This window comes from Chelonoidis abingdonii, chromosome 10 (assembly GCF_003597395.2).
Source record: "Chelonoidis abingdonii isolate Lonesome George chromosome 10, CheloAbing_2.0, whole genome shotgun sequence".
Taxonomy (NCBI): domain Eukaryota; kingdom Metazoa; phylum Chordata; order Testudines; family Testudinidae; genus Chelonoidis; species Chelonoidis abingdonii.
The window spans coordinates 21,127,907-21,155,704 of NC_133778.1; the positions used below are offsets into that span (position 1 = coordinate 21,127,907).

The 27,798-nt window shown below is 40.9% G+C and overlaps 2 protein-coding genes across 5 annotated transcripts; one reads left to right on the forward strand and one right to left on the reverse strand.

Annotated features, from left to right (window-relative positions):
* Positions 1-27,529, reverse strand: NIF3L1 (NGG1 interacting factor 3 like 1). Of its 3 annotated transcripts, none has more exons than XM_032799483.2 (7): positions 26,746-27,529; positions 10,974-11,417; positions 8,553-8,718; positions 7,122-7,248; positions 6,513-6,651; positions 3,394-3,477; positions 1-908 (listed from the first exon to the last, which is right to left on the reverse strand). In XM_032799483.2, the coding sequence occupies exons 2-7, from the start codon at positions 11,407-11,409 to the stop codon at positions 724-726; spliced, it is 1,137 nt and encodes a 378-aa protein (XP_032655374.1). In that variant the 5' UTR covers positions 11,410-11,417; positions 26,746-27,529; the 3' UTR covers positions 1-723. The 3 variants fall into 3 exon arrangements, with proteins under 3 accessions (XP_032655374.1, XP_032655372.1, XP_032655373.1); XM_032799481.2 differs by lacking the exon at positions 26,746-27,529 and adding an exon at positions 12,729-12,819; XM_032799482.2 differs by lacking the exon at positions 26,746-27,529 and adding an exon at positions 12,632-12,713.
* PPIL3 (peptidylprolyl isomerase like 3) lies at positions 12,771-24,685 on the forward strand. Of its 2 annotated transcripts, XM_032799490.2 has the most exons (8): positions 12,771-12,857; positions 14,596-14,641; positions 15,518-15,611; positions 16,283-16,357; positions 17,808-17,959; positions 18,647-18,714; positions 19,220-19,338; positions 24,273-24,685. In XM_032799490.2, exons 5-8 carry the CDS (start codon positions 17,842-17,844, stop codon positions 24,397-24,399), a joined length of 432 nt encoding a protein of 143 aa, XP_032655381.1. In that variant the 5' UTR covers positions 12,771-12,857; positions 14,596-14,641; positions 15,518-15,611; positions 16,283-16,357; positions 17,808-17,841; the 3' UTR covers positions 24,400-24,685. The 2 variants fall into 2 exon arrangements, with proteins under 2 accessions (XP_032655381.1, XP_032655380.1); XM_032799489.2 differs by lacking the exon at positions 15,518-15,611 and having other exon boundaries at positions 17,808-17,901.
* Positions 27,530-27,798: the final 269 nt, after the last annotated feature.

Below are 27,798 nucleotides of genomic sequence, written 5' to 3' on the forward strand. Positions count from 1 at the left end.
TTTCCTTTCATTTTCAAAGCTTTACTGAACTATAAAGTGCTCAACATTTATGGTGAAAAACAGACATCATTTCAATGTAGGTAATCCTGCAGTGTTAGTAGCATAGGTAAAGAAATCTGCTTTATAAAGATGAGACCAATTAAAACTGATCCTTAACCTCATTATACATAAGTAAACAAGGTGGAATTTCCTAATTCTTGTGCATAGAAGAACTTTAATGTAACATCAAGGATTACATATTAGTACGAAATGCCAAAATCTTGTTCCACATTTTTTATACAGTTTTGCTGTGCATTAGCAGTATTTAGAGTCAACGATCTGTAAATAGTTAATGAAATGTTAACAGGAGTTCCATCCCCTAAAATGTAAGTCACTTGTACTGATGATTAGGGACATATTCTAGTACTAGTGAGGCTATGAAACCAAGCTACATAGATTGAGGACATCAAGCCTACATTATTCTTGCTGGATTACTCAGTTACAGTCTCATGATCCCATCCCTACTGAGTGCAGCAAGAAGTAATCTTCAGGAAATAATTTTGGGCTGACAAACTAACATTATTCTTTACCTGACAGATATTTTACCTCTCCCACACTTTGGGGAATGTATTGTACAGTTATTCTGGACTGTACCAGTTCAGAGCATCTTAATCAAATTTGCACTTGCTTTAAGTCTGTGTGGGACACAAACGCTGGACTCCATGCTGTGACCCTTGCCTTCTTCTATACCACCTGAAGAGGGTCTCTGTCTTTCTCTGACACAATGATGGTAATCTTATTCTCTAAGTGTGTAGCCAGCATATCTCGCAACTCTGACAGAAAGCCTCGCTCAGTGTTACTGTGCTCACACAAAATCACACTTATCCCTCTGGCAACAGCATCCAGTACTTCATGGTGGGACATCTCTCCTGCCATAATGAGAAGAGATACCGTGTAGATTAGCTATTTATACCTGCATCATTTTGTAGTTCATTATAAGTAATATATTTTAACAGTCCCTGCTCTTGTGGAAGAGTAGTGTTGCAAAAATGCTATGTTCCACTTTCTAGAATACAGCTCTGTAGAGAGCTATGGAAATGCATGTCCCTCAAAAGGAGAAATGTGGTGTGGATTGTGCTAGACTCCACCACCATACAAGAGTGCTCTTTTTAAAGAATTCCTGAATGTTAACTTTACAGAATTGTTTACTTTAAATGACCTCAAACACTCCATTACATAAAATTGAAGAGTATTTACCCCCACATTCCCCACCTCTGCAGAAATTTTTGCTTTTACTATTTTCCCCTCACTTCTGCTCAGTGGAGACTTATTTTTAAATTGACATTCTCAATAATACACTAATGGTCTGATGTAGTTTTCTAACACATCTGCCCTTAGCACTAATAATTTAAACCTATTTTTTAAAATAAGTAACTTTCAGTCTGCTATATAATCCATCTACAGGGAGGGCCCTCACTCCTAAAGCACAGCTGCCAGCCTGGGGCAGCAGCATCACCACTGTGTGTCTACCTCGGTTTCCCCTAGTGGACTTCAGTAAGTCCAGTGAGGTTTATGTATACTGAACAGTGCTCCTTCAGGGTCTAGTTTATTTAACCTACAGCTGGAACTTCTGTACAAATTCCCCCCAGCATCTCTAGCTGGAAGGGGAAGGGACTGAGTGAAGTGGAGTTGATGGACTAAGGTTATGTCCAGGTCCCTTACCAGCAAGGCTCTCTTGACCCAGAACCCTCTTCTGGAGCCACAGCCTTTTATTAGCTGGGGGGGAGTTACCCTATGACACCATTCCAAGTGAGTCTGCGTTACCATGTAGTTCTTTGTCAACAATCATAGTTACATTTTAGTGTTATACACAGTATTTTAGATTAAGTGTCATACAATGGCTGAAATTATCTTTCCCAGACACTATCCAGAGACCTCCTGAGGATTTAGCCAATGAGGAACTTTTTCTACCTCCACAGGTTAGAGCTTGAATTTACACAGCATGTTTCAGACAGCAAGTATCCCACTGTACCTTTTAAAACAATATTAGCTACTGGAAGTGCAGTGATTGTGCAAACACACCAGACAGTTTGCTTTTCACACAGCACTAGCTGTTAAAGGCTGTCTTGCTTATGTGATAGAATTGCCATTCTGTATGTCTGCACAGCACCTACCACATTTTAGGCACTAATGTAATACCAGTAATTCTAGCAGATGTTTTGAAATGTTTAGCTGAAAACTGTGTTAGAACAACGTGACATGTTCTACAAGGTGCATCTTTTGGTTTGGATTTTGTGCTGGGAGAGCCAGCGTGGGAAGAATGAAGGTGAGTTGCCCAGCCTTAGGAATGTGAAGCTACACACAGTCCAGAAGGTGGTGGGTTTCCAGGTTTACAAGTTAAAACTGAATAGCTGGATCTAATAGTAGGAAGATCTAGTTGTAACCTGACGAGAGGAGAGGTTCCATGTTCATCTGGCAGACTACAGAATCCTCCTAACTTCTTCCACAACACCAATACACTGAGTCACCTATGTATCTCAGAGTGAACTGCTCACATATAGGAAGAACAGGTTGTAAGGATGTTGGAATTGAAGCTGGGAACCAGTGTGGCAGAAAGACATTTTTAAATTAGACACTTAAACACACAAAACCAACAAATGAACATCCAGCTAATGAAACATATGCCTAGCCTCACGCTGATCACTCTACTTCCCCCACTCCTCACTTTTCTTTTTAGGGTGGAAGCTCTTTGGGGTTGTAGACCATCTTCCTCTCACATTTTGGGAGCTACTGCAATCTAGATTATAACCATCTCCTAAAGAAAAATGCTGTGTTAAGAATGTTAGCATAGGATTAAATTTTTACTATAGGTCTCCTCCTAGATTTAGTCCCTGAACTTTGCAATTAACTGCACCATGTGGAGCTCCTTTTAAGTCAACGGGGCTCCACGCAGGCCTGCACCCACGTGTCTTCAATTGCAAGACTGGAGCCTTGTTTTTGCTATTTATTTCTTAAACTTAGTTATTTCAAAAGCCCATCTCATTTTATTCTTAATGATTAGAAAGACATAGCCCAAAATTTTGTTAGACTTAAATTGTTTGCATGTATATACATCTAATACAAGCATCTGCACTATAATAGGATGACTGACAAATTCCACATGGACACTGGGCTACAATCTTGAACAGAAAGTCTCCTACATTTGACATTTTTATCAGGTTACCAGGTGGTCAGTCTAGCAAGGACTTGCATTGTTGCTTGTAGGATTTATTTGTTCTTTTAGTAACTAACTGATTCCTTGCCTTTTGCAATTATACCACATTCTTCTTTACAGCTGGATTTCTCAGCACCAATCAGACTGCTCTTTCTAGTGACCATTTTATAAAGATAAGTATGGAACAAGAAGTCTCATACCAGTGAGATAGAGGTCGGCTTCCACACCCTGCAGGACACTGCTCCCAGAGCCAGCACACACAGCAGCCACTTTCACTTTGGCTTCTGCAAGATAGCAAATGCCACAATTAAACTCCCTTCCTACCCCTAAGCCTTGATCCCAGCTTCAATACAGATAAATGCAGTGCTAACTTATGTCTTGGTCTTACACCCAATGGAAATTTGTTGTGTGCTGGGAGGAGATGTTAGTTCGGAGGAGGCATATGGGCCACTAATTTCTCTGGGAATGCAGCAAAAACCTATGGTCACTGTAAACTAGTGATGGATGGACAGCTCCTCCTCACTAGCAGGAACCTTCTCCAGTTGATGTGTGGAGAAGAGAGGAAATGTTTCCAGCACGTTGCCACACAGTGGCTGGTTGTTGACCACTGCAGCTTAGTTTTCACCTGTTAAAGTGTCTTATTAGTAATGAATAAAATGATCTCATATGTATATGGTAAGAAGAATTAATCTATTCCCCCATCACACACACCATGTTCAATGAAAACAAAACACATTGGGTGACATAAGAATTTTCAAAATTTAACACTCCTGTGTATCACCTTATGAATAATCATTCAACTTCTGCTGACTTGAGTAGGATTACAGTCTATGTCAGCAGTTTTCAAAGTGCAGGTTGCAACCCAGTACTGGGTCGCGTATGTAAGGCACTGGGCCGCGGTGGCTCTGGTCAGCACTGCCGACTGGGCCGTTAAAAGTCCTATTGGTGGTGCTGCCCAGCTAAGGCAGGCTAGTTCCTACCTGTTCTGACACCGTGCTGCATCCCGGAAGAGGCCAGCAGCAGGTCCAGTTCCTAGGCAGGGGGCTACAGGACTCCATGTACTGCCCCAACCTTGAGCACCGGCTCTGCACTCCCATTGGCCGGGAACCAGCCAATGGGAGCTCAGGGGGCGGTGCCTGTGGGCAAGAGCCATGCAGAGTCAAACCTGCTGCTGGCCACTTCTGCGATGCAGCGTGGTCCCAGGAGAGGCAGGAAGCCTGCCTTAGCATCCGTGCTGTGCCATTGACTAGGAGTCGCACGAGGTAAGCCCATGTCCCAATACCCTACCCCAGCCCTGAGCTCCTCCAAACCATTCCTGCACCCCAACCCTCTGCCCAGAGCCTGCACCCACACCCTCTGCCCCAGGCTGGAGCTCCTCCCAAACCCTTCATCCCAGCTCCACTGGGTCATGGGCACTAACAATTTTCTTTTACTGGGTTGCCAGAAAAGAAGTTTGAAAACCACTGGTCTACAGAATACTGAACTAGGGGCTTTAAAACACTAAGCATGGTTTAGGAACACAGATGCTAATCTCAGTAGTTTTTTTAATAACACTTGCCTTTCTCAGGGACAATACTAAGAATTAAGAACAAACTTTCCCAATTATTCAGTCTCACAAGTTATCCTGTTTGAAGGGAGGCAGTTAGGGTTTAGGACAGGTAACAACCAAGAGGACCTGAGTTGTATTCTAGGTTCTGCTACTGATTTGCTGTTTGATCTTGAGCAAGTCCCTTTCTCTGTGCCTCAATTTCTTCTCCCACAAAACATGGATATTATAGGATAAGTATAAAATAAAACAAATTAAAGTTAGCTTAAGATTGGTTAAAAAAATAACATTTTCTTTATAGTTTGTGGCTAGTAGGGAAAAGAAGGCTGTGAAAATAATTAGCATTACTTGTAGTGTGGAAAGGACTTATAGTTCCTAAAGTAACTAATAAAATGAAGAGCTGCAGTAACAAAACAAAACAAAACCTGTCTTTAAAAAAACCAAAACAAGCCCAAACCTTCCCACTGTTCTGCTGGTAAGCAAGGCGCGTCAGCGAAAATAAAAATGGAAGGGCCTGGGGAAAAAAAGGAGGATGTAAATTTTACTAATTTAAAACTGAAAATGAGGGAAAATTGTCTCAAACTGGCTTTTAGCTAAAGTCAGTAATTGGCAATGACAAAGTCATTTCTTTGTGAAAGGGTAAAAAAGGAAATTCTTAAAGGGTTCATTGCTAATATCTGCCTGACCACACTGAAGTCAAGCAATATGGGTCTAAACAGCCCTGGGATTAGCCAGCTTGTAAGCATCTTAATCAAATGCTTAATGTTTTGTTACTATTTGGATGTAGTAAATTGCTTATTATTTAGGCTTTTTAGGCATCTTTAAAGCAATTGTATAAATATCATTTGGCCTTTGAATTTAATAAAATAATGTTATTTTAAAATAATGGTTAAATTAGTGTTTGGTGGCTTCCCATATCAATATAAATAATGCCAGTAAATATGTACATATTTTGTATGGTGCTACATAAGTATACAGTATTCTTACTATTTCAAGTAGAAGTTAAAATTTCAAATCATCATGTAAGAGATTCTAGAATATTACCTGCAAGGTGGCATTTCTGTGTTTGTCCCCAAAAGTCTTGGGAAAGACCCTATAACAGGAGGTGCTATTGTATAGCTCATGGAAAAAGACAACTCATGCTGTTTGTATGCTTTCTCCCTCACAGTGATAACCAGAGTAACACAAAATTCACTGTTAAAATTCAGACTATATTAGAAAAGGAGTCTTCTAGAGCAAGGGTCAGCAACCTTTGGCATGCAGCCCATTAGGATAATTCGCTGGTGGGCTGTGAGACATTTTGTTTATGTTGACTATCCGCAGGCACGTCCCCCAGCAGCTCCCAGTGGCTGTGGTTCGCCGTTCCCAGCCAGTGGGAGCTGCGGGAAGTGGCAGGCAGCAGGGATGTGCTGGCTGCCGCTTCCCGCAGCTCCCACTGGCCGGGAACGGCGAACTGGAGCCACTGGGAGCTGCTTGGGGCCATGCCTGTGGACAGTCAATGTAAATAAAATGTCTTGCGGCCCGCTAGCGGATTACCCTGATGGGCCCCATGCCAAAGGCTGCCAACCCTTGCTCTAGAATTTATGTAGTATAATTACTAAAACCAGTTCCCAGTTCTTCTTTAGACCCACCTGGTACTAGGAAGCATATCAGTCCTACATGAGAGACAATATACCAGTAATAACCACTCCACACACACACACCCACCTACTTCTTGTGTGTATGGGGCACTAATTACAGTGGAAAAATCAAACAACTTGTGGACTTGTTTACCTAACGTCTTCCCCGTTCCCAGGGCCAGGCGTATGTAAGGCAGCCGTAGGTGGCTTTTGATTCGTTCAGTCAAGGCTGACAGGGAGACTGGCTCACTCAGGGTGCACAGGCGTCCCATTCCAGTATGTGGAAGCAGAGGCTGCGCAGAAGTAGAAGTTTAAAAAAATTACTGTGAATGTGCTCACTGCAGCTGTTCACATCACCTTTTACTCTAACGGGAACTGACATCTAGACACCACCCTGCTGAGTACAGGAGGATTAATTAAACATAGAAAGTCAGTTTCTGAGTGCTTTGCAAAGAAAGATGCATAAGATATTCCAAAGGACTAGGTAACACATTGGCCACATCTACACTAAATACTGGTTGAAGTGCTACTGTAGATCACATAAAACCATTTTCACAGATTTAGAAAGTGTAAATGCTTTCAAGTCCCTCAAGGTCAGTGTTAAGGCAAACTGATAGAGGCATCTCAAGGAAACGTGCATTGCTGCTGCTAGTGCTGTTTCTGGTCTGCAAGTAGAGGATTTCTGTTTCCAGGGCTATCAGCCTGGTGCCTTTCACAAGCAATAAATTCACAGAAAGAGAAAGTAGTATGTGAATTCTGTTACCTTCTGTAATAACATTATTTCAGTCTTGTGATAAAGAAGGCTGTTCTGTGACAATAATGCCACCACCTCCAGTAGTGCCTTCTGGGTGCAGTTCAAACTGACTCGTGTCTGCTCCTCACCTTCAGCCCTGAGAAATGACAACATTTTTGGTGTTTACTAAAAAAAAAAAAGAATTTCATAATCTAGTTAATGGAATAACTATCCTTTCTATCATAGAAGAAAAAAAAAAAGGAGACATGGTAACAGCCCAACACACTACTATAAAGGAAAGACAGCTTAAGGGGAATGAGGGAATTAAGCCATACTGTTCTCATCAAACTGAATGACAAAATTCTTCCTCCATCTCTGCAATTGGACTGGTACCTGTAACTTCTTGAGTTACTAGCCATCCTTTAATCCCAGTTTGTACTTAATATTAAATTTAGACTTTCTGGAGAAAACTGAACACAATTCTGTCTTCCCAATGAAACACTACAGAATGGTCACATGTTAATATAGTATGTGTGTATGTGTATATATATATGTATATGTTTTAAATATATTGAGATATACCTATCTCATAAAGCTGGAAGGGGCCTGAGGGGTCCTTGAGTCCTGCCCCCTGCCTTTGCTAGCAGGACCAAGTACTGATTTTGCCCCAGGTGGCCCCCTCAAGGATTGAACTCACAACTCTGGGTTTAAGCAGGCCAATGCTCAAACCACTGAGCTATCTCTGTCCCCCCTGCTTTGCCTGTTCTGTTTGATCTCTTAATGCCATTAGCATCCATGTTTAAAAAAAATTTCCACAAAGGTTATTTTGGAATAGCAGATTGGAATTTCAATACGTAGTAATAAAGAGGGTTTCTTTAAAAGGAACAACCACCCATCTTGCTCAGCCAGTTCTTCTCACTCCAAATAAATTGTAAAATGGATTTGAAAATGAGATTTTTAAGGTTTTCTTATGGCACTAAGACCACTTTTCAGCTTCCACCTGGAGGTAAAGTTCAGTTTCATACAAAAAGCTATTCCCACTACATCCACACACCAGTTGGCCCACACATTCTGCTGACACATTAACCATCTCCTTATTATTGAGGTCACTGTACTTAAAATTAAATAATTTCCCTCATTAAGTCCTGACACAGAAGGCTGTACCTGAGGAAGTCAGATTTATTATCAAATGCATCCTAATGTCCACCAACTATGAACACAAAAACCAGTGCCTGAAGAATTCCCAGAGAAACCTGATAATAGTTAAATAATCTCTATCTCCAGTTAAAAGGCCCACTATCCCACAATGGTAAAAATGTTCAACAAGAAGTTATAACATCTTATCCAGACCTTAGATAGTCACCTGCATATTTTTTCCCCATTATTGTAGTTTGTATCTCAAGAAGCACCTTTCCCTTTTCAAAGCAATAGAAGAAAACAACAGAGAGCCATGCACAGTACCTGGCAGGGAGAGTAATGAGAGATGAAATCTCTGGGATCCCTCGCATGTTGGACAGGATTGTCTCCAGGTGCTCAGTATGGACCACACTGAATTCCACTCGGTGAGTGCCCTCAGTTGGGTAGCTGGGAGCCATTGATGGGTGTAGTGGGACAGTGGCACAGACACCTGAGAAAACAACATACAGTACAGAAATGTAATAGCTTTGCAAAATTGTACTGGTGCACTCAACCACAGCAGACTTTATTTTTGTGACAGGTGAATAAAATAGCATTATTTTTTTCCTTATTATCATCAACATCACTATGGACAATCAGATTTTGTTCTTGGGTTGGTAAATTGCCATAATTATTTTGCAAGGCTGGTTTATGGTCAGACACGAGACTCAACTTATTTTTATGGTCTACAGTAACCTCTTGAACAGCTTGATGATGATGATAATAATAATAATAGCATTTCTAGTGCTTTTAATTTAAAGATCTCAAGTGCTTTATAAAGTGGGTAAGCACTATTATCCCCATTTCACAGATGAGGAAACTGAAGCACTGAGATGTGAAGTGACTTGTCCCAGGTCACAAAATGAGTCAATGGCAGAGAAAGAATTGGAACCCACTTCTCCTGACTCCCACAGTGCTCTCCCAAGCCATGCTGTCTCCAATAGACTGAATCTGTTTTAAGTACCTGTAGGCTAATACTAACATATTATTTGCAGTGTGTTGTGTTATTCTCTAGGGGCCAATGTGTTACGTACTGTACAAACACCTGCCTCAGCGAGCCAACTACAGAAAATATAGTACCAGTGATTCTGAGCCATTTTTCAGTGTAAAGAATACAAATCTAGGAGGTTTCATGTAGCAAAAATACTGTATAAGTGGCTAGACTTTGCACTTTACAAAAATTTGTCGATCCCCAAGAGCGCATCATACATGTAGAACTCAATTTTAACTATTTATAAAAACAGAAAAAAAATATTTTTTTCTAACTTAAAATAAGGATTGCTGGGAGGGAGAAAGGGAGGGAAGGAGGGAGGGAGAATGATTTATTAAGTATCAATGGATGTGTTTATTGTAATGTTCTTATACCCTAAACATATGAAAGGAACCACTCTTATTATCCAGGAGACACCAGAGCACATCCAGTGATCTGTGGCTTAAACTGTTGTAATCAAGTTACACACCAAATGTGCTCAAATGGTTCTGTTCTCATACACTTGATAATAGAACTATAGAAATTACAGATGGAAAAGACCAATAACACTCATCCCCCAGCAGCTGGTGCAGGACTGCTCCGTACAATATATTTTTCTAGTACTTTTTCTAGCCTAGTGTTAAATGTCAGCATACTTGCCTCTGGGTACTGGTTGGAGTGCCTTATGGAGACCCATTTGGCCAATTAAATAACACCTACCATTCGTGACCATGTGGAACACTTTGCCTTTTAGTCCCAATCACGTAACCTCTCTGTGATAACTACAGCAATTGCTTACAGTTGCTTGGTAGGAAGGACAGTCTCAGGGTCAAGGCACTGAACTAAGACTCAGAAAACCTAGGTTCAGTTCTCACTTCACAGGCTTCCTGCATATTTATAGATTCCAAGGCCAGAAGGGACCATTGAGATCATTTAGTCTCCTACACAACACAGGCCATACAACATCCCTTATGTAGCTCTTAGAATGTATCTTTTGGAAGAACATCCAGTCTTGATTTAAAAATTGTTAGAGATGGAGAATCCACTATAACACTTCATCAATTTTTTCCAATGGTTAATTATTCATCCTGTGGGGAAAAAAATGCCTTATTTCCAGTTTGATCTTGGACAAGTCACAATCTGTCCTGGGCCTCAGTTCCATAATATTTCCCTATGTCCCAGACATGCTGCAAGGATGAAATCCATCAGTGGTTCAGAGGTGCTCAGATACCATGTGATGAAGGTCACATAAACAAAAGTATTAAAGAATGTATACATATTTAGCTGACAGTGAAATATACATGTTGTCCTTTTGGGTGAAAAAGCAAGTATTTCATCACAAGCTCTCATCTTTTCACTAAGGTGGAAACAAGGATGAGATCCAAGATTATGTGATCAGCCAGTGGTCCACAGACCCGTTTGGAAATTCTGCCTTAAAAGTTCTCTCTCAGATCAGAGCTGAGTCATATTATCATACAATGTGGAAAAGCTTACTCTGTGGATAAATAAGAGACTTAACTTATCAACTTTGTTTCTAGAACTATCTGGAACTTTTTACCAACATATGATTATTTAGATTACTTTAAAATTATGAAAAAAACACCCTTTTTACAAAATAAACTCAAATCATGCATAAAAGCACACAGGAAAATTGATAAAGACATTCCTCATAGACTTACACTGTATTGATAAAGAGTAATTTAAATTGAGTATCAGTTAAAAAAGGGATATCTCACCAAGTCCTTTGGCTAGCCAGTTATTGACTCCATGAGGTATGGCATCATATGCTGTGTGTGGAGAGTAAATGCCAACTCTGTGTTCCAATGCCTGGATCACAAGACGCTCTTTCCAGGTTTTCCATGTTATGCGCTTGAGTGCTCGGAATATGGGTGGGTGGTAAGAGAGGATAAGATCTGCCTTCTTCTGCAATGCCTCCTGCATTACTTCCTCTGTAAGGTCATTAGTTAGGAAGAGTGTGCTCACAGTATGGGGTGGGCTCGGTTCTACCAGTAATCCTACATTGTCCCAGCTTTCAGCCAGAGAGAGTGAAGCAAAGTCATTCAAGGAGGAAACTAGAGCTTTTAGATCCATGAAGGAGCGTGAAGGCAAGACAATCAAAGGTTGGATGCACTGGAGAGGTCGGCGAATCAGGTGCACACAGAACAGCAGCATGCATATATCTAAAGAGACAAAACATAATTAGGGATATTGGGGGATAGGGAAGAAGTTTAAGATAATTCTAAGTTAAACACCAGTATCTGAGCATTCAGACTGGACAATGTCCAGCCCAGGTATGAAAACACCTCCACTTGGGCATCACATTCAATATTTTTCAACAGAGATGGCAATAGAGGTGGTTTTGGAACAAACTGATAAATTAAAGTGGTAAGTCACCAGGACCAAATGGTATTCACCCAAGAGTTCTGAAGGAACTACTACCTGTGGTATGTAACCTATCCGATCACCTAAATCAGCCTCTGTACCAGATGACTGCAGGATGCCAAGGGCGCAGAGGTGATCCTGGTAATTAGAGGCTGGTAAGCCTAACTGTAGTACCAGGCAAATTGGTTAAACTGTAGTAAAGAACAGAATTATCAGACACATAGATGAACACGATATGTTGGGGACAGGTCAACACGGCTTTTGATCAGACTGTAACTGCAACAAGAACTGCTAGCCGGGGGGGAAAGAAAATGTGAGATTCTTTGCTCTCTAACACTGATGAATGCTGCATGTGAGATAGAGTTAGATGGTAATAAAACTCTTATAGAAGCAACCAGGGCTGACTTTAAATATATGCAACACAACAGAACATGGGATCCTGAGCTTTTGTGGTCTTGTGCAGACTTAAATAGCAAGTCATGGGCAGAACAATCCTTCTCTTAGCTCAATGTCTTTGAAAATCTTAAGGCTGACTTTGCAAACCCCATCATAAAGACAGACTTTTACTTCATCTTCTAGTGTTGGAACTAGTCTTCCTTCCTCTACTTTAACACTCCTTTAACACAAGGGTTAGCAGCACCCTGGTACCCTGCTGAACTACTGATTCAGGCTCTCTGCAGTCTGGGGAAGATGGGGCAGGCTCGGCCATGTTCCCATGGTTTTGCTGCACACCCATAAGAGCTAACTGATCTAGCAACACTGGTTAGGTAGGTAGGACAAGCTGTGGCTCTGCCACCGTAGGGAAGCCACTGGCCGGTTTGGAGAGCCAGGGTTTCTACAGGGAGCAGAGCCAGGGAAAACGCTATGACAGAGAGAGGGCTCAGCCTCTGCCCCAAGCTAGGGCTCCTGCTCGGGCCAGTTTGTTCAATGGAACATTTGCAGCCCAGGTGCCACGGGCAAGGGCGCTATGACCCACCCCTGGCGCCAGCCCGGCCGCGCTGACAGCCCTCACTTGGGGCAGCGTCAGCGCCTCTGTCCGCGAGCGGGCGCCTCGGGCAGGCACGTCCCCTGCCAGGCGGGGCAGCGGGGACACAGCGCCGGGGACTCACCTACCTCGGCCCGGGCGGGACTGGCGGCGCCTCACGGAACAGCGCCCCCGCCCCGCGCAGGGCCTGGTCCGTCTGGGAAGCGGCCCCTTCCGCTGGGCCGGCGGGGCCTGCTGCGAGCGCGGGAAGCAGGTGAGCGGGCGGCTGCAGAGCTCGGGGCTGGGCCCTAACTTGCTCCCGAGGCGCCGGAGGAGCCAGTTCCCCTACAGCGGCCAGTCAGCTGGGCTGAGCAGCTCCTGCCCCGGGCTGAGCGGCGGGGCCTGCGAGGCTCGGCGGGGTCGGGACGGGAGGCTCTAGGGCGCAGCCCCGTAGAGCCTCGTTACGGGCTTGGCCCCCCTGCCCAGCCCTCGCTGCCAGGCTGAGCCGCTTTGTCTTTGGACCCCCGTAGTGCCAGTCAGCCCTGTCTGAGGAGGGAGCGGGCTGGTCCCTTCCTCCATCCTCTAACCATTGCTTGTGATGGGTGGTTGCTCTCAGAAGTCCTGATGGACTACAACAGAGTCTGGATAGTTCGATATCAGACTTCATGCTGAGGGGCTAACGCGAATTGATCCTGAACTTTACACTGGTAGTTACTTGGGTGCAAGTGAGCACAGCCTAATTTCGTTTATGTGCAATCAATAGTGTCCTGACCACCAGAAATAGCTATTTAAAGCACTGGGTGCTTTAAAAGGGCCACTTTCCCAAAGCTGAAAGCAACCATGAGCATAATTGAGTGTGGGAGGGAAAATGTAACCTTAAAAATGTGAAAGATAATAGAGAGTTGTTTAAGAATGTTTTATCTGATGCCCAAATAAACCACAGTTCCATAGTCACATAGCAGCTAAGAGGACAAATACGGTCCTGAAATATATGAGCTGGGGAATGTCATATGTAGGGAAGTATTATGTCTGTACATTAGTGAGACTGTTGGCCACTCTTCAAAAAAGATGCAGAAAAATTGGAAAGTATTTAGAAAAAAAGCTAGGCGAATGATTAGAGGTCTGGAAAACCTTCCTTATGCAGAGGTACTCAAGAAATCATCTGTAGTTTGACAGAAGTATTGGAGCATAAGCTTTCGTGGGGAAGTGGGTATTCACCCATGAAAGCTTATGCTCCAATACTTCTGTTAGTCTATAAGGTGCCACAGGACTCTGTTGCTTTTTACAGCTCGAGACTAACATTGCTACCCCTCTGATACTTGACATCTGTAGTTTGCTGAAGAAAAGCTCACGGTTCACAAGTACCTGTATGAGGAGAAGATTTCTTATAGTGAACAGCCTTTAAACTAGCAGAAAAAGACATAATGAGATCCAAGGGTTGGAAGAGGAAGCTAGACAAATTCAGACTAGAAATCAGACACACATTTTTAACGGTGACTGTAATTAAAATTGTTCCAATAGTTTTCTAGAAATGTGGTGGGTTCTCTATTGTTTTCAGTCTTTAAGTTAAGACTAAATCTCTGTTTCGCTAAAAGTTATGCTCTAGCTTAAACAGAAGTTGTGGGATTGATGTAGGAATTATTGAGAGACATTCTTTGGCCTGTATTATGCAGGAGGACAGACTAGATCATAATGGTCCCTTTTGGCTTTAAAAATCTTTAAAGAGAAGATTCATATTGAACAGTTGCAATCTCTGCAGACTCTCATCATATGGAAGTTTTTTCTATACATTGATTTGTTTATAAAATACTTTGTTCTATTAATTTCTAGCTCTCTTAAGTGGTGGGTAGTTATGTAATATTCATAAAATGCTTATGAACAGGTTGATATGAACACTACTGTAAAAATCCATAGTGCAATCACTTGTTTAATTTAACTGACCACCTAAAAGATTTTAGAATTTTTAAAGGGGCTGGTGAAGAAAAACTAAAATAAACATGTTTTCTTTGCAGGAAACCATCTGACCTGTCTGCATTGTTCTCCTGACAAAAAGACATGGTGAGACAGGCAGTTTTTAGATATATTTTTAAATTTTGTGAATCTAGTATTGAGAACTGGACAGCAGCTCTGCATCCCAAATAATCAGACAATTTAATTCATTGTAAAGAACTTGTGATGTAAAGCTCAGCTACCCATTTAACTGATTTCTGTCCAGTAGGCCGTGGAAAAGGGAATGTATCAGTTTTACTATTTCATGAGATTAGGTAGTGCATTAGCTTTCTACTGCTAGAGCACTAAATTCAAATTCTGGTTTGGATAATCATTTTGGTCATCTCATTTCATCTCTGTTCCCACATAAAAATGTGTTAAGGGTGTAAATACATATCTGTGGTCTGAGTATATGCCTTTTAAGAATGTTAGAGTTTAAAAAATGAAAACATTTAAAACACAAGAAATGAAGTGTAAGGTTGCATTTCTCAAACAAGATAGATACACAGACTTCTTTTATTGTGGCTCCATAGAGATCCCAGCCAATTGTCTTCCCTTCTTTCTATGTAAAGTATGGAAAACATGCACCACAGAACATGGTTTTTGTAATTTTTTCTGTACATGTATGTCTCTACTATAGGTGTGATGCTTTGTCACCACATTAATATAGTTCTTTCAGTGTAAGTACTGTGATTTTGTGATGTGGGTGAAGAGAGGAATGATAGCTTTGTGTGTAACACTTGGAGAACTGGCACATCCATCTGTCTGAAAACTGATGTATCCCATTGCTTATTTTCAAAACCCCAATCAACATTTCCTCTCATATACACAAAATACATTATGAATAATCCAGAGCACAGACTGAATCATGTGAGTGACACTACTGATTTTTTTTTTCCCCCCATTCAACTGAATACTTCACATCATTTACTAATCCTTGAGAAGAAAATTATGTTTTGCAGCCACCATCTTTCTGAGGGAGGACAACATAGGACACTTTTGCAGCCCATCTGTGCTAACTCAACCAGAAAGATTGCAAGTCGGTGACATGAGGCACTTGTTCCTTCCTACTATAGACTGACTGAGTGCATGTACTACCATCTCATAGAATGAAACTGGGAGGAACTTGGGTTTCTAGCATGGCTGTGCCAAGATATGACTGACTAGGCTATTTTTTCTGTCATCTTTGAGCTGTGTGTGTTGGTCTGGTTCACAGAGATGGAAAAATATATGCAGCTGAGCTTTGTAATTACTCTGAAGAATACCTTGTTAGTTCATTTTAATGATGGGCCTTATTCACATGAGGTCCAATCTCTTCTTGTTGACTTCACTGGGGATGTGAGCAGGTCCATGGGACACAGCTCACTCCTCAGAGTGATGCTTGGCAACAGCACGAGAAAAGCTCTGAGCATTAATCTTTTATACTTGTTCCCAGTTTTACTGACAACTTTTTTTTAACTAACTTCTGGATGCAGTTCAGCTTTTTTGTGTCTATGAGATCCCATGCATATGGGCTCAGGGAATTCACTTAATTTAGGAACAAATCCAGATTTTGGTCTCCATCTTAACTTCACATACACAGACAGTTAGCTGGAAATGGAAATGCATTTATATTCCCAGGGTGACTAGTGAATAGAGCGGAGTTAGTAGCTCTCAGTCTTTGATTTTGAGTCAAAATTCTGGTTTAATTTTTCTTTCCTTCACCCTCAGGCTGTCACACTGCACACTGATGTGGGAGATATTAAAATAGAGGTATTCTGTGAGCGAACACCTAAGGCCTGTGAAGTGAGTAATATGACAAGATTGGAACTGTTTAGTATTGAGAGGAGACAAATAAGATGGGACATGACAGAAAGAAAATAATGAATGGCATAGAGAAAGTAAATTTGGGATGTTTCCATTTATCCTTTTGCATCATATGAGAACACTCAGTGAATGTGAAAAGGAACAAACTTACACCGTGAGAACTTTTCATACAGTGCATAATTAGCCTGTGGAATTCATTGCCATAAGATATCATTAAAGCCAAGGGTTTAGTAAGATTAGACATTTACACGGAAAATGAAAACACTATTATGTTTGACAGGATACAAATGTATAAAAGATGTAAACCTTCATGCTTCTAGCCATAAGATAACCACTGTCAAGGATTAGGAAGAAAACTCCTCTATGGGCAAATTATTCCATAATTGCTCATGATGGGGCTTCTTGTACCTTCTTCTTTACCATCTAATACTGGCCATTACCAGAGATGGGATACTGGACTAGATGGACCTGCGGGAGACTAGTGTAGGACCCTGCAGTGGGACCAGGATCCCATGAGTCCTGCAGGACCCGCTGCCATAATAACAGGAGTGGGATTAAAAGTAGTCTCTAATATGGCATTTTTTATGTTCCTAATTATGGCCCTGAACCCAAAAATATTTACACATGCTTAATTTTAAGCAGCAAGAGTAGTTCAGTTGACTTCAGTTAGACTACTCACAGCTCCTAGAGTTAAGTATGCACATAGGCTCCTATTCTGCAAAGATTTATCTATGAAAATAGGTTTATAGAACCCTCATCTAACTCAGCTTCCTAACAAGTGACTCCACTTTGTAACGTTCTGTTACCAGTGTACATGGAAGAATAAAAAAGATAAAATGAGTTTAAAAACAAAAAGGAAGAGAGAGGGGAAAAAATTGTCCATCTTACCTTTTTTCTGGGTTGGGTCCTCCCCCCCCCCCCCCAAAAAAAAAACCAAAAACTTTGCCTTTTACTAAATTAGTCTTGAGCAGTCCCTGTCTGAATATAAATAAAACACTAGACTATATAGAGAAGTGTTGTTTCATGTAATGTGACCAACTATTTGTGTCCATTAGATATTTTTTCCCCTCTATATAGTATCTGTAGAAAACCACCAGTCCTTATGCACTGGTTTTGGTGTAAAAGTTTTCAGTCTACTTTTTATTGTTACTGGCACAGTGTGTATTTTTGGTAAGTCTTTGAGGAGGAAGGGAGAGGTAATAAGGGATCATGGAGAACCGATTTTTTTTTTTAATGTATTTCAATAACCAGGAGCAGTCTGAGATAACAAAGTGATAGCATAGTATGCTCACAATACAAACCAAAGCTGGAAGGGTTAATTTTAATCCTGTCACCTTTGAGCATTCCTCTCAGAATAACATAATGTGTCCAGCACAGAACATGTTACTTCTGGACTGCTTCTTAATGAGCACTCTTGCTCTTCCCTTAGAACTTCCTGGCTCTTTGTGCTAGTAACTACTACAATGGCTGCATATTTCACCGGAATATCAAAGGATTCATGGTGCAGACAGGAGATCCAACAGGTAAATCCTTCCATCAATGTCTGGTATATTGAGCCCTTTTTCAAAGGTGGGAGACAAGGTAAGTAACACAGCGCTGTAATGATGAGAGAGACTTTCATGATCTGGGTACTTTTCTATGGAAAGATTTCAGAGAAGTTGCTATTCACTCTGAATTTAAAATATGAATATTAGTCATAAGCTTATTACATCTTCAACTAACTGTACAAATTTTAATCCTCTCAATCAACATTCTGTGCCTAGTATTATCTCCCATGATCATTTGCCATGATTTGATAGCTAATCAGTGGAAGATCCAGCATTTGAATGCAGAGATTCCTGTTTTCCTTGCTTGTGACCAGGTCACATTGCCTCTGAAAACTGTCTCTGTAGCATTTAGGACTATGATCCAGAAAGTGTCTGCTGTTTAAAGGAAAGACTTGTTCATTTCTATTGCTGTTTGCCATCATATTGATTTGAATTTGGGAATATCTCAGTCTCTTGTTCTCCTGCTCAAAGTTATTGTTTATTTAAATTGCAGTAGCATTCATATGTCCCAATTGGGATCAGGTCCTCATTGTTTGTACAGCACCTAACACACACATGAAAACCTGATTCCCTGCCTCAGGCAGCTTACAGTCTGTCTAGAGTTTTAACTGTAACTTAAGATACCAATATTCTGGTTCAAATTTTTCTGAAAATGACTGTGATTGGAGATTCTTTCTCAACCCTGAGAAAAAAGTAATTCCTCCCTGTCACTGCTCCTCAGGCTCTGGGAAAGGAGGTAACAGCATTTGGGGCAGGAAATTTGAAGATGAATACAGTGAACACTTAAAGGTATTTCTGTGCTTTTCAATATACTTTTGTTGTTTCTTCACATTCATTTTCAAAAGCAGGAGATGATCAACATTGTGTAGTACTGGGATTAAATAACGTTTTTGACAATATGTTAAAGTCCATGCCCACAGTAAGAGAATGGGAGGCTTGTTTCTGAAGTGAGATACTGGAGAGTTTCAGTAGTCTGGGGAATTTAGAGTTTGGGGTGCTTCTCTCTGTGGAGGGTGAGATGGGGAAGTTTTGTATTGGTCTGAGGTGTTTGTCATACATCCTTGGGGTGGGGTGGGAAAGGGAGGCATTTGATGTGGCAGAGTCAAATCTGAGGGGCTAGTTGCGGATCATGAAAGAGGGTTTTGGCACATGGGAGGGAGTCAGATTTTGTTGTATATTTTAATAAAGATTAGGAGTCGGAATGCTAGGTAACTAAGCACTGGCTGTCGGCTGCAGTCATGCATTCACAGAATACGTATGTATGCATTTTCTTCCCTTTCTACCTCTCTTTCAGCACAGTGTCCGCGGTGTCGTTTCCATGGCGAACAATGGCCCAAACACCAATGGATCTCAGTTCTTCATTACATATGGCAAACAGCCACACCTAGATATGAAGTATACTGTCTTTGGGAAGTAAGTGACCCAGCAGTGTGCCTCCTCATGATACAGTGTGAATGGCAAGGATATATCAGGGCAACTGTAGTGGAAACCTATAGTCCTTTTTACAGCAGAAACCTGTAAAAGGCTTGGCTACATAAGTGTGAACTGTGACTGACTTCTTCAGATACAACATAAGGTTGTTGTTCTGTATTTTAGAAGACACAAACAAAGTATTTTTCACTTTTAATCATAATTGCCCCTTTAAAATAGCTGAATATCTTTATCACCCAGGCACACACTAGTTTATTATGTAGAATTGTTCCTGGACACAGCCTGTGAGAGTCTCTGGATGTAAAAATTACAGAATGAAGTAACTCTACCACAAGTCAGTATTTTATGAAATGTGCTACAATTAATTTTTCATGGGAAATGTTTATAAATTATAGCATTACAAATGTGTAGCCTGATCTGCAAACGCTTTTCTCTCACAGGTAGTCACACTGAATTAAATAGAATTGCTTGTAGGATTGGACCTCTAATTATTTGTCTTGTCTTGTGTTGTGCAATGAGAGTCCGAATGGCATATTTTTGGTACACCGTGTGTGCTTTACCAGCTACACTGTAAGTTCAATTATACTGCTATTGGGCTTATTTTAGCTTCTGAAAGACAGCGTACATGTTGATGGCCCCAAGAGAACTCAGAAGTCAGAGATTTAAACTAACTTACTAAAACTGAAACTTTCCTTAAAATATATATCAAAGAGTAGCTTTCCATGGAATCTGACATTCAGGTTGAATAGAAAAAGGAAAAAAAAACTATGAATTAATGTTGGTCCTGTTAATGAGTGCTAGGAGGCTACTGGCATATATTTCTTTTGGGAAAGAGCATTGATATGCGTGGCATTTTGGGGGATGAAACTTTAAAGAATTACAAGGACTATATATACAAATTGAAAAGGAAAAAAGTAGGTCCAGCTTGGGGCCTGTTAGTATTGATGGTGTCTTTGTAAGTTTCTCTCTTTTGGTTGTAGCATTTCCCTCTTTGGTCATCACTACAATTTTGCATACCAGTCCTCCTTTTTATTTTAAAGGGAGATGAAACTGTTAGGAGAAACACTGCTCTATCTCCCTTTGCATTTAAAATCGCTCAACTGATGGAAGTCTCATACTGATTCAGTTGCTTTTTCTACATAATCAGAACAGATAGAGACTACTATTTTTGGGGGAGTGAGGTGGAGAGTTGGCTCCCTTTATGTAATATTTAAATCATGAATTTTCCTAGTGACTTAGTGCTCCAAACTTTTTTTCTAATCACATCACCTCCTTAAACACACACAAAAACAAGTCCCTAAAGGGCACATATGCTTCAAGGTGGCTTTGGCACTGTGGTTGGCAAGGGCACATGCCATGCCTTCCAGGGTTCTTCACCACCACCGCCTCCCCCAAATACTGTTACCATTGCTTAGTGACAGGGAGTTAGTTGGAACTGAGCAAATTAAAACAACAACAACAAAACCTAAAGGGTGGATTTATTTTACCGGATTGCCCCAATAGGCATCATACCCATACTAGTCAACACTGACTGCAGTTTTACAGCACACTGAGCAATCATGTAAGCTAGAGCTCTTTATCAAAGTGATGGAAAGACTGGGTAATAACGGCCATGGGAAAAGTATGGGTGCTATAGTGATCTCATCTTCATTTAGTTTTTAGCTTTGTCTTAGTCAAATTAGATAAACTCAGCAGATAGTTTCTAAATAGACAACAGAGATGTTAAGGGTACAGACTCATCCTGAAATAAAGTTAATTTAGAAGAGGAATTAAAAGCAATTTCAGGTACTACTTGTGCCTGTTAATTGTTGTGGAATTTACCATCATATTTTCCTATTTTTAAAAATGATTTCTGTTCCCTGTTTGCTCTGTGAACGACTCACACACACTGGTGAAGCTGACTGACGAATATGGCAGGCGACCAGCTTGGCATAACAGTGAAATTGTTGCTGATCTTAAATTCAAAAATCCAGCTTACAAGAAGTGGAAGATTGGACAAATGACCAGGGAGGAGTATAAAAATATTGCTTAGCCATGCAGGAGTGAAATCAGAAAGGCCAAATCACACTTGGAGTTGCAGCTAGCAAGGAATGTTCAGAGTAAAAAGAAGGGTTTCTACAGGTATGTTAGCAACCAGAAGGTGGTCAGGGAAAGTGTGGTCCCCTTACTGAATGGGGGAGGCAAACTAGTGACAGAGGATGTGGAAAAAGCTAATGTACTCAATGGTTTTTTTGTCTCTGTTTTCATGAACAAGGTCAGCTCCCAGAATACTGCACTGGGCAGCACGGTTTGGGGAGGAGGTGACCAGCCCTCTGTGGAGAAAGTAGTAGTTCAGGACTATTTAGAAAAGCTGGACGAACACAAGTCCATGGAGTCAGATGCACTGCATCCAAGGGTGCTAAAGGAGTTGGTGGATGTGATTGCAGAGCCATTGGCCATTATCTTTGAAAACTCATGGCGATTGGGGGAGGTCCTGGATGACTGGGAAAAGGCTAATGTAGTGCCCATCTTTTAAAAAGGGAGGAAGGAGGATCTGGGAAACTACAGGCCAGTCAGCCTCACCTCTGTCCCTGGAAAAATCATGGAGCAGGAATCAATTTTGAAGCACTTTGAGGAGAAGAAAGTGATCAGGAACAGTCAGCATGAATTCACCAAGGGCAAGTTATGCCTGACTAACCTAATTGCCTTCTATGATGAGATAACTGGCTCTGTGATGAGGGGAAAGCAATGGATGTGTTATTCCTTGACTTTAGCAAATCTTTCGATAGGGTCTCCCACAGTATTCTTGCCAGCAAGTTAAAGAAGTATGGGCTAGATGAATGGACTATCAGGTGGATAGAAAGCTGGCTAGATCATCGTACTCAACGGGTAGTGATCAATGGCTCCATGTCTAGTTGGCAGCCGGTATCAAGCAAAGTGCCCCAAGGGTTGGTCCTGGGGCTGTTTTTTTTCAATATCTTCATTCATGATCTGGAGGATGGCATGGATTGCACTCTCAGCAAGTTTGCAGATGACACTAAACTGGAAGGAGTGGTAGATACGCTGGAGGGTAGGCATAAGATACAGAGGGACCTAGACAAATTAGAGGATTTGGCCAAAAGAAATCTGATGAGGTTCAACAAGGACAAGTGCAGAGTCCTGCACTTAGGACGGAAGAATCCCATACACTGCTGCAGACAAGGGACCGAGTGGCTAGGCAGCAGTTCTGCAGAAAAGGACCTAGGGGTTACAGTGGACGAGAAGCTGGATATGAGTCAACAGTGTGCCCTTGTTGCAAGAAGGCTAACAGCATGTTGGGTTGTATAAGTAGGAGCATTGCCAGCAGATCGAGGGACATGATCATTCGCCTCTATTTGGCATTGATGAGGCCTTATCTGGAGTACTGTGTCCAGTTTTGAACCCTACACTACAAGAAGGATGTGGAAAAATTGGAAAGAGTCCAGTGGAAGGCAAGAAAAATGATTAGGTGGCTGGAGCACATGACTTATGAGGAAAGGTTGAGGGAACTGGGATTATTTAGTTTTCAGAAGAGAAGAATGAGGGGGGATTTGATAGCTGTTTTCAACTACCTGAAAGGGGGTTCCAAAGAGGATGGATCTAAACTGTTCTCAGTGGTAGCAGATGACAGGACAAGGAGTAATGGTCTCAAGTTGCAGTGGGGGAGGTTTAGGTTGGATATTAGGAAAAACTTTTTTACTAGGAGGGTGGTGAAGCACTGGAATGGGTTACTTAGGGAGGTGGTGGAATCTCCTTCCTTAGAGGTTTTTAATGTCAGGCTTGACAAAGCCCTGGCTGGGATGATTTAGTTGGGGATTGGTCCTGCTTTGAGCGGGGGGTTGGACTAGATGACCTCCTGAGGTCCCTTCCAAACCTGATATTCTATGATTCTATGACTATACAGGGGAAATTACACAAAGTAAGGCCAAATGCACAAAATAAACTTCCAGCCTTGAAATCCAATATTTTTTCCTCTGATCTTTCAGTTATAGTCATCTACTCATAGGTGTTACTTTTTTACCTACTGTTGTTACAGGTATCACAGAGAAACATGGTTTTTATATTGATGTCCTCATAGTGTTTTGGATGTTTCCTTACCTCTTTCTCAGATGGTCAGAGTAACAGTTGTTTAAAAATTTATAAGGTGTCTATTAGTGTTCAGTTGCTTTCTCATGTCACCTTTCCAGCTTGGACAGAAACCCAGAAATATAAACTCTACCTCTAAATTTATCCTGCAGTAAATCAGTATCTAGGATGTCCCAGAGCTATCAGATTTATATGGTCAGTAGTGGTTCTGTTAGTACCACTCCTGCCTCTGTGTCAGAACATTATTGATTAGAATCTGTCATCTGGGGGCTGATTCCCCAGTCAGAGGACATGAGTAATTCCCAGTGAAGTCCAGTTTGATGAGTATCTTGCTAGTGTAGTTTTAAATGCTATGATCAGTCTGACCAACCTCTTAGGAATCCTCTCAGGCATTTTATAGCTATGGAGTGAAAGGGTTGGGATGAATTGTGATATCGCAAAGTCAGTGGGAGTTACTTGTATCCTGTTTGTGGGGAGGAAAAATCATAACCCAGTTTGGGTGTCATATGAAGTGCTGGCAGGCAGGGCAAAGGAACATGCTGTCCTTTAAATGGAACATTAGATCTCTCTGGGTACCCAAGTGGAAATTAAAAGGACGGTGGCACCCTCCCAAGAGTCATATGTGGCCACTCAAAATTCTCTTTCACAATAGGTTATTATGTCAAAGGGACATTAAACTACTAGTAAACTCATAATGGCTGTCTTACTTCCTTATTCAGTCCTTGCATTGCAGGTACCTTAATTCACTGTAAAGTGCTTTGGAGTACCAAGACTCTGAAAAGTGGGCCTTTCATTACAAGAGAATTCTCATGATTGTTCTGCTTTCTTTCCAGGGTAATTGATGGTCTGGAGACCCTAGATGAGCTGGAGAAGCTCCCAGTGAATGAGAAAACCTACCGACCTCTTAACGATGTTCACATTAAGGATGTCACAATTCATGCCAACCCTTTCGCTTCATAGACATAAAGTGCCTGGACAGATTCCTGAGAAGCTGGTCAGACAGACTGCTAATCATAGTGTTGAAGTGACACTAAAAAGATGTCAATTTGGATCAGACCTTTACAGCTTGAATGCAGGACTTTCAGGAGCTGACAGCATCAGGCAGGATACAAAGGGGAGCCTCAAACTGGCTCTTCTAGTTCTAGCTATTCCAGACAATCTGCCAAGGCTCTGATTGTGAACTTTAGTTTACTTTTTGTACATATAAGATAAAGGGGAAAGAATCTTTTTAAAAATATTTTTTCAATCCTTTGTTTTTTGTCTTAATATAACATCAGTTAAAATTAGGGCTGTGGATTAATCACAGTTAACTCTTGCAATTAACTCAAAAATTAATTGTGATTTAAAAAATTAATTGTGATTAATCCAGTTTTAATCGCACTGTTAAACACTAGAATACCAACTGAAATGTATTAAATATTTTGAATGTTTTCCTACATTTTCATATATATTGATTTCAATTACAGCACATAAAAAATATACACTTTATATTATTACAAATATTTGCACTGTAAAAATGATAAACAAAAATATGTTTAATTCACCTCATACAAGTACTGTAGTGAAATCTCTTTGTTGTGAAAGTGAAACCTGCAAATATAGATGTTTTGTTTGTTACATAACAGCACTCCAAAATCAAAACAATGTAAAACTTTAGATCCTACAAGTCCAATGAGTCCTACTTCTTGTTCAGCCAATTACTGAGACAAACAAGTTTGTTTACATTTATAGGAGAGAATGCTGCCCTCTTCTTATTTACAGTGTCACCAGAAAGTGAGAACAGGTATTTGCATGTTCTCACTTTTAGGTGACATTGTAAACAAGAAGCAGGCAACATTATTTCCTGCAAATGTAAACACATTAGTAAGTTCAACTTTCATGATAAAGAGATTGCACTAAAGTACTTGTATTAGGTGAATTGAAAATACAATTTTTTTTTTTACAGTGCAAATACTTGTAATAAAAATAAATATAAAGTAAGCACTGCACACTTTGTATGCTGTGTTGTAAATGAATTCAATGTTTAAAAAGCAGAAACATCAAAAATATTTAAATAAATGGTATTCTATTGTTTAACAGTGTGATTAATCGCAATTAATTTGTTTAATCACACGATTCATTTACTTGCTTGACAGCCCTAGTTAAAATATTTGACCAAAATGTCATATTGCTATTCTTCTGAAGCTTTCCCATTAAATCCTAACCTACTGTAATAATTCTTTGAAAAACGGGTACATTATGTACCTTTCTTCTAGGTGGAAGCACTCTCAGAGAGCTTTTTGGCTTGTGGGTTAAAGGTTCTGCACAGAGAAGCCCTGCCTTTCATTTCTCCTGCTGTGTTGAAGTCTGCTAACTTCTCCAATCTACCTAACAGAAAGATCATAAATAACTGCTCCTCCCTCCACTATTACCACTGAAAATTTAAATAACTACTTCAATTGTTAGATGAATACATGCAAGTAACATTTGTTCAATAGAAAAATGTATAAGTAGTTTAGCCGACAGTTCACAGCCAGTCCAAAAATCAGACTTTAGTCTTGTAATAGGAAAGTGTGGCCTGTTTTGCATCACCTGGGTCTGTCCTTAACTAATATATAATAAATCTATGATATCTATTGCAACTGTGTACCAAAGAAGGCATGTCTAGTAGTGGGGCATACCAAGAACTTGCTTTCCATCTAAAGTGCAGTTACAGCATTCTCTCTCCTCCTGCACAGCCCTTGATACATCTAGCACAATACTGGTACTACTGAACATGACAGTGTGATTTTTCTAGTGTACAATCCAGACTAATGAGTCACTGTCACCCCAGCCCTTTACAATGCCTCACTGCTGTAGGCTCCAGCTTGGAGTGCTCACTAACAGCCTCCAGCATGCAAGTCACTCCCAACTAGGTCAGTGTGCGTGCTGCAGCCAGCCAGCCAGCCATAACTTGGCTCTTACCAGCTGTGGCTATACTGCAGGGTGACCCCAACACACTCCAAGTCTTAGTCTTCCCCCCTCCCAGAAATGTATGTCCTATATTGTCCAGACTTCTCCTGGACAATGCAAGTTTATAAAAAGTCCATTATTTGCTTTTAACTGCACTAATATGCACATAACTTGCCATCCCAAATGGAGTTTCCCAGACACTTCAGGTTACACACACTGGATTAGATAAAACAAATTTATTAACTACACAGAGAGATTTTAAGTGAGTACAAGTAATGAGGCATAAAAGTCAGTAATGGCTACAAAGAAATAAAGTTAAAATGCCAGTCGTGCCTACCTGAACACACTATATCCAATTAAAGCAAAATTTCTCACCACATGTTTTCAGCAGTCTTACTGATCAAACTGCTTAGGTCAGGACTCCTTCTCCAGTCCAATGTCTACTTCCTTTATTCCTTTGGGTGCTGTGAACTGATGGGCAGAGAGAGAGAGGGGATATGTTAGGCTGTTCGTCTTTCCTTTTTAGAGTGTCAGTCCCTCTCTTGAAAAACATTTCCAGCTGAGATTAAGGAGACAAAGAATATAGGGCAGAATGTTCGTTGCTACTTTTTCCTCACCTGTTTGAGTGCCCTTTGTTTCCCTTCCTGTTTGATGACTCTGTTTACTGCTTAAATGCAAATTAAACAGAGCACACATTCCTGTGTTTGAGACAGACCTGTTTGCCAACCTCAGTTTGGAACATGAATTAATAACACATTACAGTGGAATCTCGTGACTTCACATGCAATGTTGCCACACATTTTGTCAGGATGATAATGACCAGGAAATAATTCTATACAAGGTATGCTTTGTGCAAAGATTATTACAATAGGATGTGGAGTGTGGACACAGATACATTCTGTCACAGGTAGTATAAATGTTCATGTCTCTGCACAGCTACTGTTTAAGAATATTAGATGACCATGCATTCTCTAACTTCCTTTTCCTCCTGTTACTCCACAAGTAATAGAGGCAGAGGGAAGATGGGCCTAGTAGAAAGCAGTGTGTTGTGGGATAAGAGCTACAGTGACCTAGGGCAATGCAGTGATGATGAGAGAAAGGAGCCTTCTGACAAGTGAAGCCCAGGAGCCTCCATTTGTAAAGAGTGCAGCCTTAAAATGCTTTTGTGCCCCTTCTCTTTCCCCTCGTAAGCCCTTGCTTGAAAGTGAAATAAACTTGCTGATACTATCCTCAGTTCCTACTTGCCAGAATCCCAAAAAGAATCTCACTTAATTTGGTATGCTTCAGTCTTTGCTCAGGTGGGACCCAGCCCTGAGCCAGATTTATTGATGAGTGTCCTGTAATACTTGTAATAACAAGCATAGCAACTAAGGGTACGTCTAGACTACGCACCGTATCGGCGTGTTAAAATCGATTGCTCTGGGATCG